Below are 16,637 nucleotides of genomic sequence, written 5' to 3'. Positions count from 1 at the left end.
AATGCCTTTTAAATGTTGTAATTGTACCAGCCTCCACCACTGCCTCTGGCAATTCATTCCATAAACGCACCATCCTCTGCGTGAAAGAGTTGTGCCTTGCGTCCCTTTTAAAACCTTCCCTATCCCACCCAAAACCTATGCCCTCTAGTTTTGGACTCCCTTCCTCTAGGGAAAAGACTTTGACTATGCATTCCCCTCATGATTTTATAAACCTGTGAAAGGTAATCCCTCACCCTCCGAAGCTCCAGGGAAAATAGCCTCCACCTATCCAGCCTCTCCCTCCAGCTCAAACTTCCCAGCTGTGGCAACATCCTTGTCAATCTTTTTTGAACCCTTTCAAGTTTAACTACTTTGACTATAACACAAAAACATGTGAATTAGGAGCAGGAGTAGGCCATTCAGCCCATCAAACGTACTTTACCATTTAATAAGATCATGGGTGATCTAACTGCAATCTCAAATCCTGCCTGCCCCAAATAACATTTTACCTCCTTGGTTAACATAAGTCTGTTCATCTCCACCTTAAAAATATTCAATAACTTTGCTTTCACCAGCTTTTCAGACATACAGGTCCAAAGACCCAATGAGAGAGAAAAAATAGGCTTCATTTCTGTTCGAAATGGGTAACCCCTGATTTTTAAACCAAGGCAGACTTAGTTCTAGATTCTCCCATAACAGGAAACAATCTCTCCACATCAACCATGTCAAGGCCACCCAGAATTTTACATATTTCAAAGAAATTACCTCTTGTTCTTCTAAACTCTAATGAATACAAGCCTAGCCTATAAAACCATTCCTCTCAAGAGAACTGCTCCATTCCAGGTGTTATTTGAGTAAACATTCCCCAAACTTCCCCACAATGAATATATATCCTTCCTTGTATTAAGCGACCAAAACTGTGAACAGCAAGAAGTAAAGTCACCATAGTTTTGCCAGATCGTACGACTGCTCTATCATTCAAGAGAGACAGATGATGGTGATAGCTTAATCTGCGGGTCACCACATTTCAGGTGAGGGGAGGGATTGAGAAGGAGAGTCTTTCATGATAACTTCAACAGGTTGTTGGAACTGAACCCATGCTGTTAGCGTCACTCTGCACTACAAACCAGTCATCCAGCCAACTGATACCAAGAGGTGCAATTGGCATGGTTTAAACAAAAACTCTCAGAAAAATACAGGGATTTAAAGATACATATTTTCCCAGGAAAATCTTTACTCACATCTGGTTGCCTTGAGTGTGCTGGTCACTGCACATTATTATAATGCTATTAAAATGAAAACTATTGTATACAGTAACATTACAAGAAGCCCTATTGATTTCCTGTTCAAGAGCATTCTACACATTGTTCATACAAGGAATCAATGATAGTCTTGTTGTATTACACACCCTTATGCTAATACCACTGACGCACGGGTTCTCTTTAACAGAGGCAACCAATCATAACGTTCAATTTCAACGCAGGAATTCAGCCATCCACAAATTAATATTTTCTTCCTGACCTTCTGTTCTATTAGGTCCAACTGTTCTTTATAAAACACTTCAAGTCTCTGAAGATCTGCTTCCTTCTTTTCCAGTTGGCTGGTCTGAAAAATAAAATGTGATATATAAAGTTAGAATAAATTTTGCTTAATACATTACCCTATTTCAAGCAAAATGAAATAAAAACAAAAAATGCTAGAAAAACTCAACAGTTCTGGTATCATCTGTAGAGATAGAATTCAGGTTGATGACCTTACATCAGAATCAGAAAAAGTCGGAGTAAATCTGGTGGATTTTTTTTATAACAATAATCAATGACAGTGGTCATGGTCACCATTAGGACACTAACTTAAGTTCCAAATTTATTCATTTAACTTATATTCCACCAGAGGCAGGGTGGGATTTAAACCTGCCTATTACGACTATGCCACTGAATCCTGTATTAAGTTGAGTTTGATTTATTGTTGTCACATGTACTGAGATACAGTGACAAGTGTTGTTTTGCGTGCTATATAGGCAGATCTTACCCTGTAAAGCACATCAGGGCAGAAGAAGAGTGCAGAATATAGTGTTTCAGCCACAGAGAAGCTGCAGAGAGAGAGATCAACGTTAACTTTTGTGAGGTCCGTTCAAAAGTCTGATAGCAGTGAGGAAGAAGGTGTTCTTAATTCTGTTCATACATGTTTTCGAATGCTTATATCTTCTGCCCAGCGAAAGAGGGTGGAAGAGAGTATAACTGGTATGGAAGGGGTCTTTGATTATGTTGGTTGCTTTTCCAAAGCAGCAAGACGTACAGATGGAGTGAATGGATGGTTTGCACGATGGTTTGGGCTGTGTTTACAATTCTCTCTAGTTTTTTTGCGGTCTTGGGAAGAACAGATGCCATACCACACTGTGATGTATCCAGACAGATTGAATTCTACGGTGCATCTATAAAAATTGGTAAGCGTCTTTGGGGGCTTCCCAAATTTCCCTAGCCTTCTGAGGAAGTGTTGCGCTTTCTTGAGCATCAAGTCATGAGGGTGGACCAGGGCAAATTGTTGGTGATCATTACTCCCAGGAACTTGACGCTGTCAACCATCCCCACCTCAGCACCACAGACAGGGATGTGCCCTTCACTCAACTTCCTGAAGTCAATGCCTAGCTCCTTCATTTTGCTGACATTAAGGGAGAGATCGTTGTCTTTACACTATGCATATTAATACATTCATATTATCTCCACTAACAATTCACTACCAAATTATTTCAAAACAGATTGAGCAATTTCTGAACTCTGCCCTAGCTTTAACCCAAATTATTCACAAACTATGAAGCATGCAAAACAGCTTCACCTAAAAAGAATGCACTGCAAAAATGGGCATTCCACTGACAGCTTGTATCACAGCAGACAATGACTACCAATCTTCCACAGTATTTTAGGCTTAAATTGGGGGCCATAAGTACATGCAATAAAAATTGCAACTGGCTGTGAAGAATTATAATTCCACCCACTGCAAAACTCTGCTTTATTTCATTCTGTTGTTCTGCGTCAGTATCACTACTGCAATCCACTTGTCATCGGCTGAAAGTAATTTGAAAAGTATCAAAAACATGCAGAACGGCATTAATGAGTGAGAAGATGTGTGACTATCACACTCGGATCCATTTTAACACACAGTTGTGACTTGTGCCTCTATTGTTCCTGATCTGCTAAAAAGCTGCAATAAAAATAAGCAATGACACTCCCAGCACTGCCTAATGTTTCATTAGAAAACTTCCATTAGCTATGCTACATGATTCCCTTTATCAAAACTGTCACTCTCTAAACAAACTTCATGAACTGGACTTTGGATCATTCAAGTGGTGCATCAACGTAGTTGCAGTAGTTTAACTGTACACTGAAACCTTCCTATAGCTTAGTGGAAGGGTGCTGATTGCTGTGGTACTGAGCAAACACTCCAGAAAGGCCCCAAGTTCAAGCTCCAATCAGTCTTTGCTAAGTTCATTGATTTTACCCAAGTCAACAACAGAAGGCACTACAAAATGGCCTTGACTGGGAAAAGGCAAATATCATTAGCAAAGAACCTTACTTATCATTACCATCAAATTTTACCTTCAAGTGCAGATACAAAGCTAGGACTTTGCCAAGATGACTCCCACTGATGGACAGTCTGATGGGGGTACAGGGGAGCAAACGTGGACCCTTATTCCAATCAAGATCAGCATCACTGGGACAACTGAGCAACAAAGACACAAACTATTTTTCCAAAAGTGGTAGTTCAGAGTGCAAAAAATTAACCAGTATATGTGGACATTCAATCTCACCATTCTCTGCATGAGTCCAATCAAAAAACCAAAGAACGGCACATGCTGGAAATCAAAAACAACAAAATCAGAAATTGCTGGCAAAACTCAGCAGGTCTGGCAGCACCGGTGGACAGAAAGCAGATGTAATGTTTGTGGTCCAGTGATCCTCGTACAAACAGTTGAGGGAATTTGGCCATACCAATGTTCCATTGCAAGACTCACATTAAAAAGAAAAGCAAACTCCTGCAGATGCTTGAGATCTGAAAATAAAAAAGACAGAAAGTGAAGAAACTCCATAGGTCTGGCTAGTTCTGATGAAGAGTCACTGGACTCAAAACTGTTTCTCTCTCAGATGCTGCCAGAACTATTGAGTTTCTCAAGCATTTTTTATTTTCAAAACTAGAATTAATCAGCAACAACAAATTTCTGTAGATAATTAAACATGACTGTGCTCTTACAAGTCAATCATTTTCCAGGAAATTATGGCTTATGAATTATTTTATAAATTCAGGAGATGTGGGCAGCACTGGCAATCTCATCCCTACATGCCCTACAGAAGGTGATTGAGTAGCGTTCTTGAATCAAAGCAGTCCTTGGGGTGTAAGAACACCCAAAGTGCTTTCTGGCAGACTTCCAGGATTGTGGCCCAGTGACAGTGAAGGAACAGTGATACATTTCCAAGTCACTACATGTCTTAAAGAAGGTGTTGCAGGTGCAGGCTTTCCATGTGGTTGCTGCCCTTGCTTTTCTTGGAGGTAGATGTCACAGGTTTGGAACATGCTGTCAGAGAAGCCTTTGTGATTTACTACAAATGGTACAGAGTGCTCCCAGGATGCATCAACGTTGAAGGGAGTGACTCTTGCTGCTGGCGGAAGGCGTGCAAACCAGTTGACTGGGCTACTTTAGATGGTATAAAGCTTCTTGAATGTTGTTGAAACTTCACTAACCCAGACAAGGGATGGGTATTCCATCGCTTGTCATGGCTTGTCTCACACAGGCTTTGGGTAGTTAGAAGGTGAATTACTCAATGCAGGATTACAAGCCTCTGGTCTGCTCTTGTAGCTATATTATTTTCTGGCTGGTCCAGGTCAGTTTCTGGTCAAAGGTAATTCCAGAATAATGACAGCGGGTGACTCAGCGATGGTAATGCCATTGAACATTAAGGAGCTATTGTTAGATTCTCCCTTGTTCAAGACGGTCATTGCTTCCCAGTTGTGTGGCTCAATCTTTACTTGCCATTTATAAACCCAAACCTGGATGTTATCCAAATCTTCTTGCATGATCGTACTGCATTTAGAAATGGACTACTTCAGTAGCTGAGGAGTCAATACTGCTGGAGCCTCGGTAGTGAATGTTTGTAGATGTGGTGCTAATCAAATGGGCTGCCCTGTCCTGAATAGTGTCAAGTTTCTTGAAAGTTGAGAGATACTCTTCCAAACAAGTGGAGACTATTCCATCACACACCTGACTTATGGCTTGTAGGTGGTGGACATGTTCTAGGGAGCTGGGAGATGACTTATTCATTGCAGGATTCCTAGACTCTGACCTACTCTTGTAGCTACAGTTGTTACATGAGTTTTCCAGTACCCTAGAATGTTGATTGCAAGAGATTCATCCATTGATTATCAAAGGTGATGGTTAGATTCACTCTTAATGGATATGGTCATTTTCCAGCAGCTGTTATTTGCCACTTCTCAGGACAAGCCTGTATATTGTTCAGGCCTTGCTGCATCTAGACATGGACTGGTTCAGTACCTGATGAATGGTGCAGAACATGGTGCAATCCCTACCTCTGATTTTATGATGGACAGGAGATCATTAATGAAACAGCTAATGGCATTGGACCTAGGGCACCACCTGAGGAAGCCTGTAGAGCCGCCTGACGTCTAAAAGCCATAGCCATCTTTCTGTGTTCCAGGTCTGACTCTATCTAGCAGAGGGATTTCCCGATTCCCATTTACTCTAGTTTTGCTAAGGCTCCTTGATGCCACATTCGGTCAAATGCAACCTCGATCTCATGTGCAGTCACTCTCACCTCTCCTCAGAAGTCAGCTGTTTTGTCCACTTTGAACCAAGGATCAGCAGGGCTGTGCGCCATTGTCATTTCCAGTGCCAAGTCAATGTCTGGTGGTCAACCTAGTTTCATTCCCTGGTTTAGATTCTGTAGCTGAACAATATTACTGAGTGGCTTGCGCAGCCATTTCAGAGGGCAGTTAAGAGTCAACCACATTGCTTTGATATTTAAAGTCATACACTCAGACCAGGTAATGATGGAAGATTTCCCTTCCTAAAGGGCACAGCCAACCAGGTGCGTTTTTAACAACAATTGACACAGTTGCTATCAGGCAGGCTTTAATTCCAGATTTTATTGAATGCAAATTTCACCATCTGCCATGGTGGAATTCAAATGCATCTCTCCAGAACATTAGCCTGGGATTCTGTATTACTTGACCAGTGACATTAGCACTTCACCACCGTCTCGTACCAATTCAAATTAAGCTAGTCATGTGCAACACTAAAATTGCAACTAAATTTCGTGCCCCTATTCTGTCAAAAATGGTATTTAAAACTCAAACATAATAAAATGTGAGGCTGGATGAACACAGCAGGCCAAACAGCATCTCAGGAGCACAAAAGCTGACGTTTCGGGCCTAGACCCTTCATCAGAGAGGGGGATGGGGGGAGGGAACTGGAATAAATAGGGAGAGAGGGGGAGGCGGACCGAAGATGGAGAGTAAAGAAGATATCTTCTTTACTCTCCATCTTCGGTCCGCCTCCCCCTCTCTCCCTATTTATTCCAGTTCCCTCCCCCCATCCCCCTCTCTGATGAAGGGTCTAGGCCCGAAACGTCAGCTTTTGTGCTCCTGAGATGCTGTTTGGCCTGCTGTGTTCATCCAGCCTCACATTTTATTATCTTGGAATCTCCAGCATCTGCAGTTCCCATTATCTTTAAAACTCAAACATTTGTGCATGATCATTTGTCTACAAAATGCAGCCATTGAAACCAACATCCAGCCATCTCCTTTACAATTAAAAGACACAATAAAGCCTTAGAGAGACTGCTCATGATTGGAATTCACTTGTTTGCTTGGCAAAGGATTGTTGTATTTAAATCTTAATACTGATTCCTAACAACAGGTGGTGAATAATGAGAAGGAGCCTCCTCCCGAGTCACAGCTCTCTGAAAATTTGTATTTCTCCAGTACTGGCCTTCTGAACATTACCCACTGCCAAAATACAGAGAATAACTGAGTTTACATAGAGCTCACAAAATGTCCAATTTTTAAGGACAGCTTCTAGACTTAAAGGTACAACTCAGATTAAAAACACCTCAACAAGAAATCAATTTAGTACATATTTATATGGTATATAAAATAGTACATCCTCTTGTGAATACCACTACCAAAGATCTGCTAGTACAGCGGTTAAAGGTATCAAAGAAATTAATCTAGGGCAACGCTGCAAGTTATAAAGTGACATCAGGACAAAGGGTTCTGGATTTCAACAGAGAAAAGGCAAATTTGGGATTTTAATCACAAGGTTCTTAATATTCAAGATGCCAGGGATTCCTGATATAATCCATATTCTCTCCCCACCTCAACAGTCGAACCAGTCTCTGCTTAAGTAGCTACAGGATTTCATGGAATCACTCAAGAAGTTAAGTTGCTTCACCGCGAAGATATGGGTTCTCTGTAGGTGATGAGCTGAATAACATTCCTTGGTCAGTCTCCTATGAGATCAAGCGTCCACTGAGAAAATAGCAGATTCTATATGTCTCTTATTTATATATCTATAGCTGTTAAATAGTTCTACATACATTCACACTTTCACTTAAGAGTTTTGTTTTTCCATCAACCAGCCTACTGATCTTTTTCCTTTGAGAGAAGCTATTGACTTATCAATGTTGACTATCGTTGATCCTATAGGTTTGTGTACAAAATCCACAAGTAATTGCTCACTTGATCAACAATGAGAAAAGTACAGAAACAGTTCAGAGATTTGATCATAAACAGAAATTTCTGGAGAAACTCAGAGGTCTGGCAGCATTTGTGAAGAGAACACAGAGTTAACGTTTCCGGTCCTGTGACTCTTCATCAGAATGGGGATTTGTGAGAGATTTGATTATCTGTCCAGAGTGGATATGAACCACCACATAGTAAAAATGAAGAGAGGTATTTTTTATTTTGTACAAAACTGAGAAACCCAGGCAAAAGGACAAAACTCAACTGGACAGAAAACCAGCAAGGTTGATCACAAGACAGACAAGGCAAATGGTGAACAGAAGCAGATTTTGTCTTTGTAAAAGATGTTAGAATCTTTGATTATAAATTCCCTTTGCAGTTAACAAAATAAAAATTCCACCAAATAACCTTCACAGATGTAGTTTTATGCAAATTTCTAATCCTGAAAATTGCTTTGGAAGATGAATATGGACAAACAGAACAGTTCCTCGCAGTATTCCAATCCAATCATTTTGGTTAAAATATGCTGCAGCAGGTCTCCAAGGGCTGAAGAAATTCATGCTCTCTAAAATTCTACATTCTATTCACCAGTTTACCTAAAACCTCATTTTATTCAGGCTTATGCCCCTGAGCAAAGTTACAATCAAATCGATGACATTTAAACAGCAGCTCAGCCAAGCACCAGTGACTGCCATTCTCTTCTCCTCCCTTCCCTCAAAAACCCCCTCTCACCCCTCCCCCTCCAAAACCAGGTTAAACCTTTATATTTCTCCCTGAACGTTATCCATTTAAATTTCCAGAATGGCACTGTCTTTACAGTCTAAGAATTAGGTTGGACTTGAAAGTATTAGACAAGCGGACAGACGTAATATCATTTATACAACCTACAATGGGTAAAACCTGCCCTTTAGGATGTTCGTTGATTGCTGCCAGAAACCAAATCCCTGCTTTACCCCTTATTCTTCAATCTTGCTAACAGCTAGGTCTAAATGGAAAATTGTGACATATATACATGCAGTAACAGTAAACATTGAAAGACTAAAACCTTTACAACAGTAAGGTCTGATTTAACTTTTCATTATGATCTTTTTCTAGTCTATCGTGAAACAAGATGCAATTTAATATTTTAGAAAACCTTAAAAAATGGTTTGTGACTAATATCAATTAAAGTATAGTCTATAGCTAAAGCAAACATGGCCGTAAGCAATATTGACATGTTTGTTCACAACAAAAGAAACTATAATATTTTGTCCTTGCACATGAACTTTGGTAGATTTTGCACCCAATTTATGGTGAGAGGTATTGAATAGTAGTTCATAGTATTGAAGTAGTTCAATACCTACTGGAAAAGGTGGACAAGAAGGGCTTCAAGATACCTTCCGAGTTGAACAGTTCTTTGTTCCCCAAATAGGTGAAATAAACTGTGTCTCTGTCTTTACATTCATGTAGACTGAGCAGTTATTTGGCTTGTAAATTATGTAAAAGTAGAACTCAGTTGGAGGTTAGGCAGTTTAAGCTGTTCTGTGACCACAAATTCATTTTATTCCTTTGGATTAAATGTTCCTGGCTGATTGCAAGATACAAGAGACAAAAGACCATAAGAAATAGGAACAGGAGTAGGCTATTCAGCCCATCAAACCTGCTCCACCATTCAACAGAATCTTGGCTGATCCAACAATCCTCATATCCACATTCCTGCCCTTTCACCCAATCCTTGACTCCCTTTCAGATCAAGAATCTATTCATCTCAGCCTGATGCAGCCCAGGTCAACAGTTAATTAAGGGCTGCAGCCTGTGAAGAGATATTATGTCCTACCCCTCACTGACTCCCCAGATAACACAATCCAGTTTGGCTGCAAGGTGTACCATATAAAATCAGCTGCCAAGGTAATATCTGGGACTACTTTTGCCCACCTCAAGACTCATAGCATCTCTATCTTGCATTGCTTTGGTCAATATGCTGCCTTAGCCAGAGCTACTAAGCAGGTATCACTTCTGCCTTGCCATGTCGTCTTGTGCAGGCACAAAGACAGGAAGCTTGTCTGATGAAGGGTCCAGGCCCGAAACGTCAGCTTTTGTGCTCCTAAGATGCTGCTTGGCCTGCTGTGTTCATCCAGCTCCACACTTTGTTATCCAAGAAGCTTATCATGGTTGCCTCAGTCAAATCAAAGCATAGAGCTCAGATGGTCCCAGCATAGTAGATCAACAGCTGCTTTCAATACCAGTTGAGGGGCTCGAACACTGTCAATCAGCCACTCAGGATGGTCAAAGTTAGGATGCCCTCCACAAAAGGAATGAAGAACTAAATGCTGGGCAGCCCACCACCCACCTTGACACTTTCTGGCCTGTTGGTGGCTGCTTTATGGCCAACTATGGCATCTGAGCTATTTTCACCACCATAACAATTCCAACATCTCAGTTCTACTTCAACTTACAGGCCACATTTGAAGGATGGCCTATTTAAATTACATAAGGCTAGAGATGTGAAAGAAGCTATAGACAAACCCGAAATGACAATACCCAAGGCTTTAAGTTTTCACAGATTGGGACATATGCAAGTTAGTGGGGCCATTGCTGAGTAAGGTGAGGGCCCATGGTGTTCGAGGTGAGCTACTGGCTTGGATTGAGGACTGGCTGTCTGACAGAAGGCAGAGAGTTGGAATAAAAGACTCTTTTCCTGAATGGCAACTGGTGGCGAGTGGTGTCCCACAGGGTTCAATGTTGGGGCCGCAGCTGTTCACCTTATATATTAATGATCTGGATGAGGGGACTGGGGGCGTTCTGGCGAAGTTTGCCCATGATACAAAGTTACGTGGACAGGCAGCTGGTACTGAGGAGGTGGGGAGGCTGCAGAAAGATTAAGACAGTTTAGGAGAGTGGTCCAGGAAATGGCTGAAGTTCAACGTGAGCAAATGTGAGGTTTTGCATTTTGGAAAAAAGAATAGAGGCATGGACTATTTTCTAAAAGGTGAGAAAATTCATAAAGCAGAAGTACAGAGGGATCTGGGAGTGTTAGTGCAGGATTCTCTAAGGATTCACTTGCTGGTAGAGTCTGTGATTAAGAAAGCAAATGTACTGTTGTTGTTTATCTCAAGAGGGTTGGATTATAAAAGCAGTGATGTGCTTCTGAGACTTTATAAAGCTCTAGTTAGGCCCCATTTAGAATACTGTGCCCAATTTTGGGCCCCACACCTCAGGAAGTTCATACTGGTGCGGGAGTGTGTCCAGCGGAGATTCACACCGATGATCCCTGGAATGGTAGGTTTAATGTACGATGAACGGCTGAGGATCCTGAGATTGTATTCATTCGAGTTTAGGATGTTGAGGGGAGAACTAATAGAAACTTACAAGATAATGCATGGCTTAGAAAGGGTGGACGCTGGGAAGCTGTTTCTGTTAGACGGGGAGACGAGGACCCGTGGGCACAGCCTTAGAATTAGAGGGGGTAAATTTAAAATGGAAATGAGGAGACATTTCTTCAGCCAGAGTGTGGTGGGCCTGTGGAATTCATTGCCACGGAGCGCAGTGGAGGCCGGGACGTTAAATGTCTTCAAGGTGGAGATTGATAAATTCTTGATCTCACAAGGAATCAAGGGCTATGGGGAGAATGCAGGGAAGTGGAGTTGAAATGCCCATCAGCCATGATTAAATGGTGGAGCGGACTCGATGGGCCGATTGGCCTTACCTCCACTCCTATGTCTTATGGTCTTATTTAAAATTCATGTGGCTCAAAGACATTAAGATCAGCACTGGCCAGCAAAGGAAAACTTAAAGCATTTGTGATCAGCATTTTACCTTTTCTAGGTTACAAAGTTGAGTGGGACTTGAAACTACAACCTTCCACTAGGGAGTGAGAGTGCTACCCACTGCCCCAAGGCTGGCAATGCAATTGGAATGGCAAATTATAAAGCAAACTGCAAAATTTTCACAGAACACACACCTGTACATTTTTCAGAGAAAGGAGTTTATCTTAATTTGCACACCAGTCATGTTGTCGTTCCTTTCGCATAAAGTTTAACAGCTTCATGCTTCATTGGGTGAATTTCTACTGATGATGAGGCAGCTTACGCTAAAACTTTACACTAATATCACATTCAGTTTGGTGAGGCATGAAATGAGAGCTGCTCAGAAATAAATAATTCCAAATCAAATGTGCATTAGTCACGTACAGTATTCCACTGAAACTTAAATACAATATGGGGTACGGTAAATGAAGTGCAGATCCCAGAAAATTAATGAATTTAAAGAGACAACAAAGTGTCTTTTTAATCCACTCTCCATGACAAACAATGGGAGGGTAGTAAGCAAAGAATTAGAATTACTACCTGCACAGCCACAGTCTCAGCATGAGTGAAAATAAACAACTATTTATACATTCCAATGGTTCAGCTGGTAAATTCACTTCCCTGTGTGGAACTAAACCAAGTTTCAAATCTGAACTCCTGCCCGAGTGGAATTCATAGATCCTGGCCAGAGTGAAAGCAGGGTAATTAAAAGTGGTCTGAGTGACACAGAGGAAGAGAAGAAAACAAAGAAAAACAGAGTCACTGTGTACCTGATTGCTGCTGTATGGCTGCTCCCAGAAAGCATATGTATGGCATTTCTTGCTCCACAAAATGGGAGAAAGGCAACAGCAGCTGGGCTGACCTTCTCCCACAGCTTACATTGACATAGTAAGCTCGATGGGCCAAATGGCCTAGTCCTGCACCTACTTTCTATGTAAGCTAATACAGTAAAACCTCTCAACACACTCATGACTGTTATTAACCAAAATGTGACTCCTATCCACGTAATGTGATATTTTGATGCATGACTAAATGCTTGGTCAAAAGGGTAGACTTGGTCAAAAAGGCAATGCTTTGTAAAATGAGAGAAAGTGAGTAAAGTGGTGGAGAGGTTTAGGAAGGAAATTAGAGTTTAGGCTCTTGATAGCTCAAGGCAACAGCTACTAGATTAATTTAGGAAATCTGGTCGGCATGAACGAGTTGGGCAGAAGGGTCTGTTTCCGTGCTGTACACCTCTGTAACCATGACTCTACCAGTGATGAACGATAAATTGAATCTTGGAGGCTCATATCATTTCATGAGGAAACAGCAACAGGGAGGTCATAAAGGTATTGAAATAAACAATGAGGATTTCAAAACTGAAGTATGTGTTGCTTGACTAGGAGCAGTACCAGGATCAGGGTAATGGGTGAATGCGAAGATACAAATTAGAATATTACTAGCTATAGGGCAACTTTCTGTGTTTAGGCTTATGTGTGCAGGATATTCTTTGAAAGAGGTAGATATGTACAGTTGGTACTCATCGGACCATGCTGCTGGCTGTATCGTTGCACCTTAACAAGAAGAGAGAGGAAGATAGAAAATGCAGAACACAAATTAGACAAAGTACATCCACAAAAAACCTGCCCAAACAAGGAAAACATAAAATATTGAGAACACAGCCAAACATAAGAAGACAGAAAAATAACTAAATTTGTTGCCTGTTATTCAAATCTAATTAATGTTAGAGATAAAATAAGTTTTAATCAAGGACAGAGACGGACAAAGGTCGTATTGGGGGAAGGGGAGGGACACAAAAAAGAAAAAGGAGGATCTGTGGTAATTTTAATGGCATCTCCTTTCGCCTTTTTTTGAAGTTTTCACAGAGAGGCACATCCTTGATCTAATAAACAGCATCAGTTGTAAAACCCTTGGAGTGTGCTTTGGGATTTGAAGATCTCACAGAGGGACCTAATTACTTTTGTCATTGAAGTTTGCATTCAACCTTTTTGATCCATAACATTTTGAAAAATTTGGGTGATCACAGAGGGCCTTTTGCTGTGCGCAATACTGAAATACACGTTCATCTGACCTTGTTCACGCAAACAATGCTGCATATAGTTATTATTCCTGAATTTTAATATGCTGTGAACTTAAGAAAATTTTAAAGCACCTTCCTAAGAAACATCTGTAATTACACCCCTAAGACTGCATTTTCACTGAAATTTTTTCATTTCATTAAATTGTCTTGCCTGGTGATGCAGTGTCAGCTAAAGACATAGAAAAGCTTTGCTACACAAAACGTGACACCCTTCAACCGTCTGACCATTATAGGGCAAATTTCACAAGCTTTCTGTATCCCAGGTGGGTTCCTGCATTAAATGAGAAATAGGAACAGGAGTGTCCATTTTTCCAAAACACGTTTTAGAAATTACTGCTGCATTTGTAATGGTGAATGATGGAGACCTTCCCATTTTGTCATCCAGTGTCTGCATCAACTATACCCATGTCGCCACCACATTTCCAGGCAGTTCATTTCAGATCATAACACCTCACAGCTGTGGTTCTTTTACCAATCACCTTAAAAAGGTGTCCTCAGGTTGTCGATTCTTCTGCTAATGAGAGCAGTTTCTCCCTTATCTATATTGAAAGCCCTCATAACTTTAACGTGTCAAATCAACTTTCAGCCTTCTCTTCTCTGAGAAGGAGATATCCAGCTTCTTCAATCCATCCTCACGACTGAAGTCCCTTATCCATTGAATCAGTCCTACAAACCTTTTCAGTGCCCTGTATGTCCTTCTGAAAGCAAGGTGCCCAAAACTGGGCATAGTACTTCAGTTCGGGATGAACCTTAACTTGATAGCTTTTTAAAGCTGTGCTTCTGAGAGCAGCTTCGTGGCTCAGTGTTTAGCACTGCTGCCTCACAGCACCAGGAGCCCAGGTTCGATTCCATCTTTGGGCGACTGTCTGTGTGCAGTTTGCATGTTCTCTCCGTGTCTACGTGAGTTTCCTCCACAGTCCAAAGATGCAGGTTAGATGGATTAGCCATGTTAAATTGCCGATAATCTCCAGGGGCATGCAGGTTAGATGGATTAGCCATGTTAAATTGCCGATAATCTCCAGGGGCATGCAGGTTAGATGGATTAGCCATGAGAAATGTATGATTACAAGGATGGTGGTGGGTGGTGTCTGGGCGGCATGTCCTTTGGAGAGTTGGTATGGACTCGATGGGCAGAATGCCCTCTTTCCACACTGTCAGGATTCAATGAATATATTTCTATGTCCATGATCCTGTATACCTTATTGACTGCTTTCTTAAGCCATCCTGCCACCCTAAACCACTTGCTGCATATACAGACTCAGGTCCCTTTTTTTCCTGCACCCTCTTTGGAATTGAACCCTTTAGTTTGTAGAAAGCAAAAGAACTGTGAATGCTACAAATCAGAAACAAAAGCAGAAATTGCTTGAAAACTTCAGCAGGTCTGGCAGCATCTGTGGAGAAAAATCAGAGTTAATATTTCAGGTCAGGTGACCTTTCCTCAGAACTCCTTTATTTTATATTACCTTTCCTAGTACTTCCAAGCATCATTTCACATTTGTCTTCATTATACTGCACAAATTTGAACCACGTCACAGAATTAGATAGGTGACCAACCCATTAGGCTTTAAGGAGCAATATACAGGACACGAGAGGTAGAGGAGCCACAAGGCTTATGGGGGAAATATGGGGTATTAGGCACAGACACTGATGGAGCAGCCATCAATGCAGCATTAATATATAGTGCAAAACTTCCTGTGCCTTGCACTAACAATGTTTGAATAAACGAAGATCTCGTCATATCTAATTAAACTGTCTCAGTTTCTTCCAAGCAGTTCAAATACAGCTTAAAGCTTCTGTTTGGGCTCTTGTGGCCAAAAGACATGCATTTAAGTGCCAGCTCCTCCAGAGGTATGTAATAACATCCAGGAACAGATTGATTAGGAAAATATCTTAAAGCTACCGCTGCAGTGTCCCAAATATTTCCATCTCAGATTTCACTCAAAGCTCAAATGAAATATCCTCTCTCTATCCTACAAACCCTAACCTCAGTACACACACCATTCCAAAAAATTGCTACTTCGCTTATGCTGTGCAGAAGTGCCTAATGACTGTAGGTCCATGTCCACTAGAAACTGCATTAAGGCTGATTTTAAGAGGTCTTTTGTAAGATATCAGACAAAGGAGGCTTTTATCAATCTAGCCAGGCTTCAAGCCAAGACCCTAAGATGAAACAATGGCTCTTAACCCAATTCAATGTCCAACAATAAAGCAGAGAGCAATCGGAGCTTCTGAATTTCGGTTTAATACACAATGATATCTGGCACAGAAAATTGCCACCCACTGAGGTATACAGAGCACCGAAAATCTAATCAGCATTTTATTTGTATGTTGTAGGCAAACTGATGTTATTAGACAAGGGGCGTGAACAAACATCTGAAACAAAGACAACAGATTCTGGAATTGCAAAGCAGACTATTCAATTTTTTTTTAGAAGTCACGTTTATGATAAGATCCTTGAATCACTGATTTATTCCATACATCATCATTTCAATCCTGTGTATCATATTCATGGTCGATGGAGCAGTTTCCTTTATATTCAGATCAAAAGTAGATTGGATGATTGTTTGTTCAGCAGCTTAGATTTTGTCACTTCAAATTCCTCCTTTTCCTACTCTTACTCCAAATCTTTCCTTTGTTCCAGTCAAGTTCAACTCAAACTTCAGTCAAAACTGAAACAAAGCAATTTTGGATTAAGAACAGACTGCGTCGCACATTTCTCCTCAGCACTCTGCAATCCTCTGATCTGAACGGCGACTTCAACAGCTTCAGGCTTTCCTCTGCCCCAACTATGCTAATGAGCATGACTATAAATGGTACTTATCTCAGAACATTTCCTCTACACTGGGGAAACCAAGCGGAGGCTTGGGGACCGCTTTGCAGAACACCTCCGCTCGGTTCGCAATAAACAACTGCACCTCCCAGTCGCAAACCATTTCCACTCCCCCTCCCATTCTTTAGATGACCTGTCCATCATGGGCCTCCTGCAGTGCCACAATGATGCCACCCGAAGGTTGGAGGAACAGCAACTCATATTCCGCTTGGGA

General features: G+C 41.2%; 1 protein-coding gene across 2 annotated transcripts in view; it reads right to left on the bottom strand.

Annotated features, from left to right (window-relative positions):
* LOC125460468 (MICOS complex subunit mic25-a-like) overlaps window positions 1–16,637 on the bottom strand; it is a 470,470-nt gene that overhangs the window by 321,650 nt on the left and 132,183 nt on the right. For both annotated transcript variants that reach the window (XM_048547985.2, XM_059649634.1), the window contains exon 5: window positions 1,501–1,584. In XM_048547985.2, the coding sequence (XP_048403942.2) occupies window positions 1,501–1,584 (84 nt within the window). The remainder of the gene's footprint in view (window positions 1–1,500; window positions 1,585–16,637) is intronic.

Source organism: Stegostoma tigrinum, chromosome 11 (assembly GCF_030684315.1).
Source record: "Stegostoma tigrinum isolate sSteTig4 chromosome 11, sSteTig4.hap1, whole genome shotgun sequence".
In the NCBI taxonomy this organism is placed as follows: Eukaryota; Metazoa; Chordata; class Chondrichthyes; order Orectolobiformes; family Stegostomatidae; genus Stegostoma; species Stegostoma tigrinum.
Note: the sequence above shows the minus strand (reverse complement) of the source record. Positions and strands in the feature narration are given on the sequence as shown.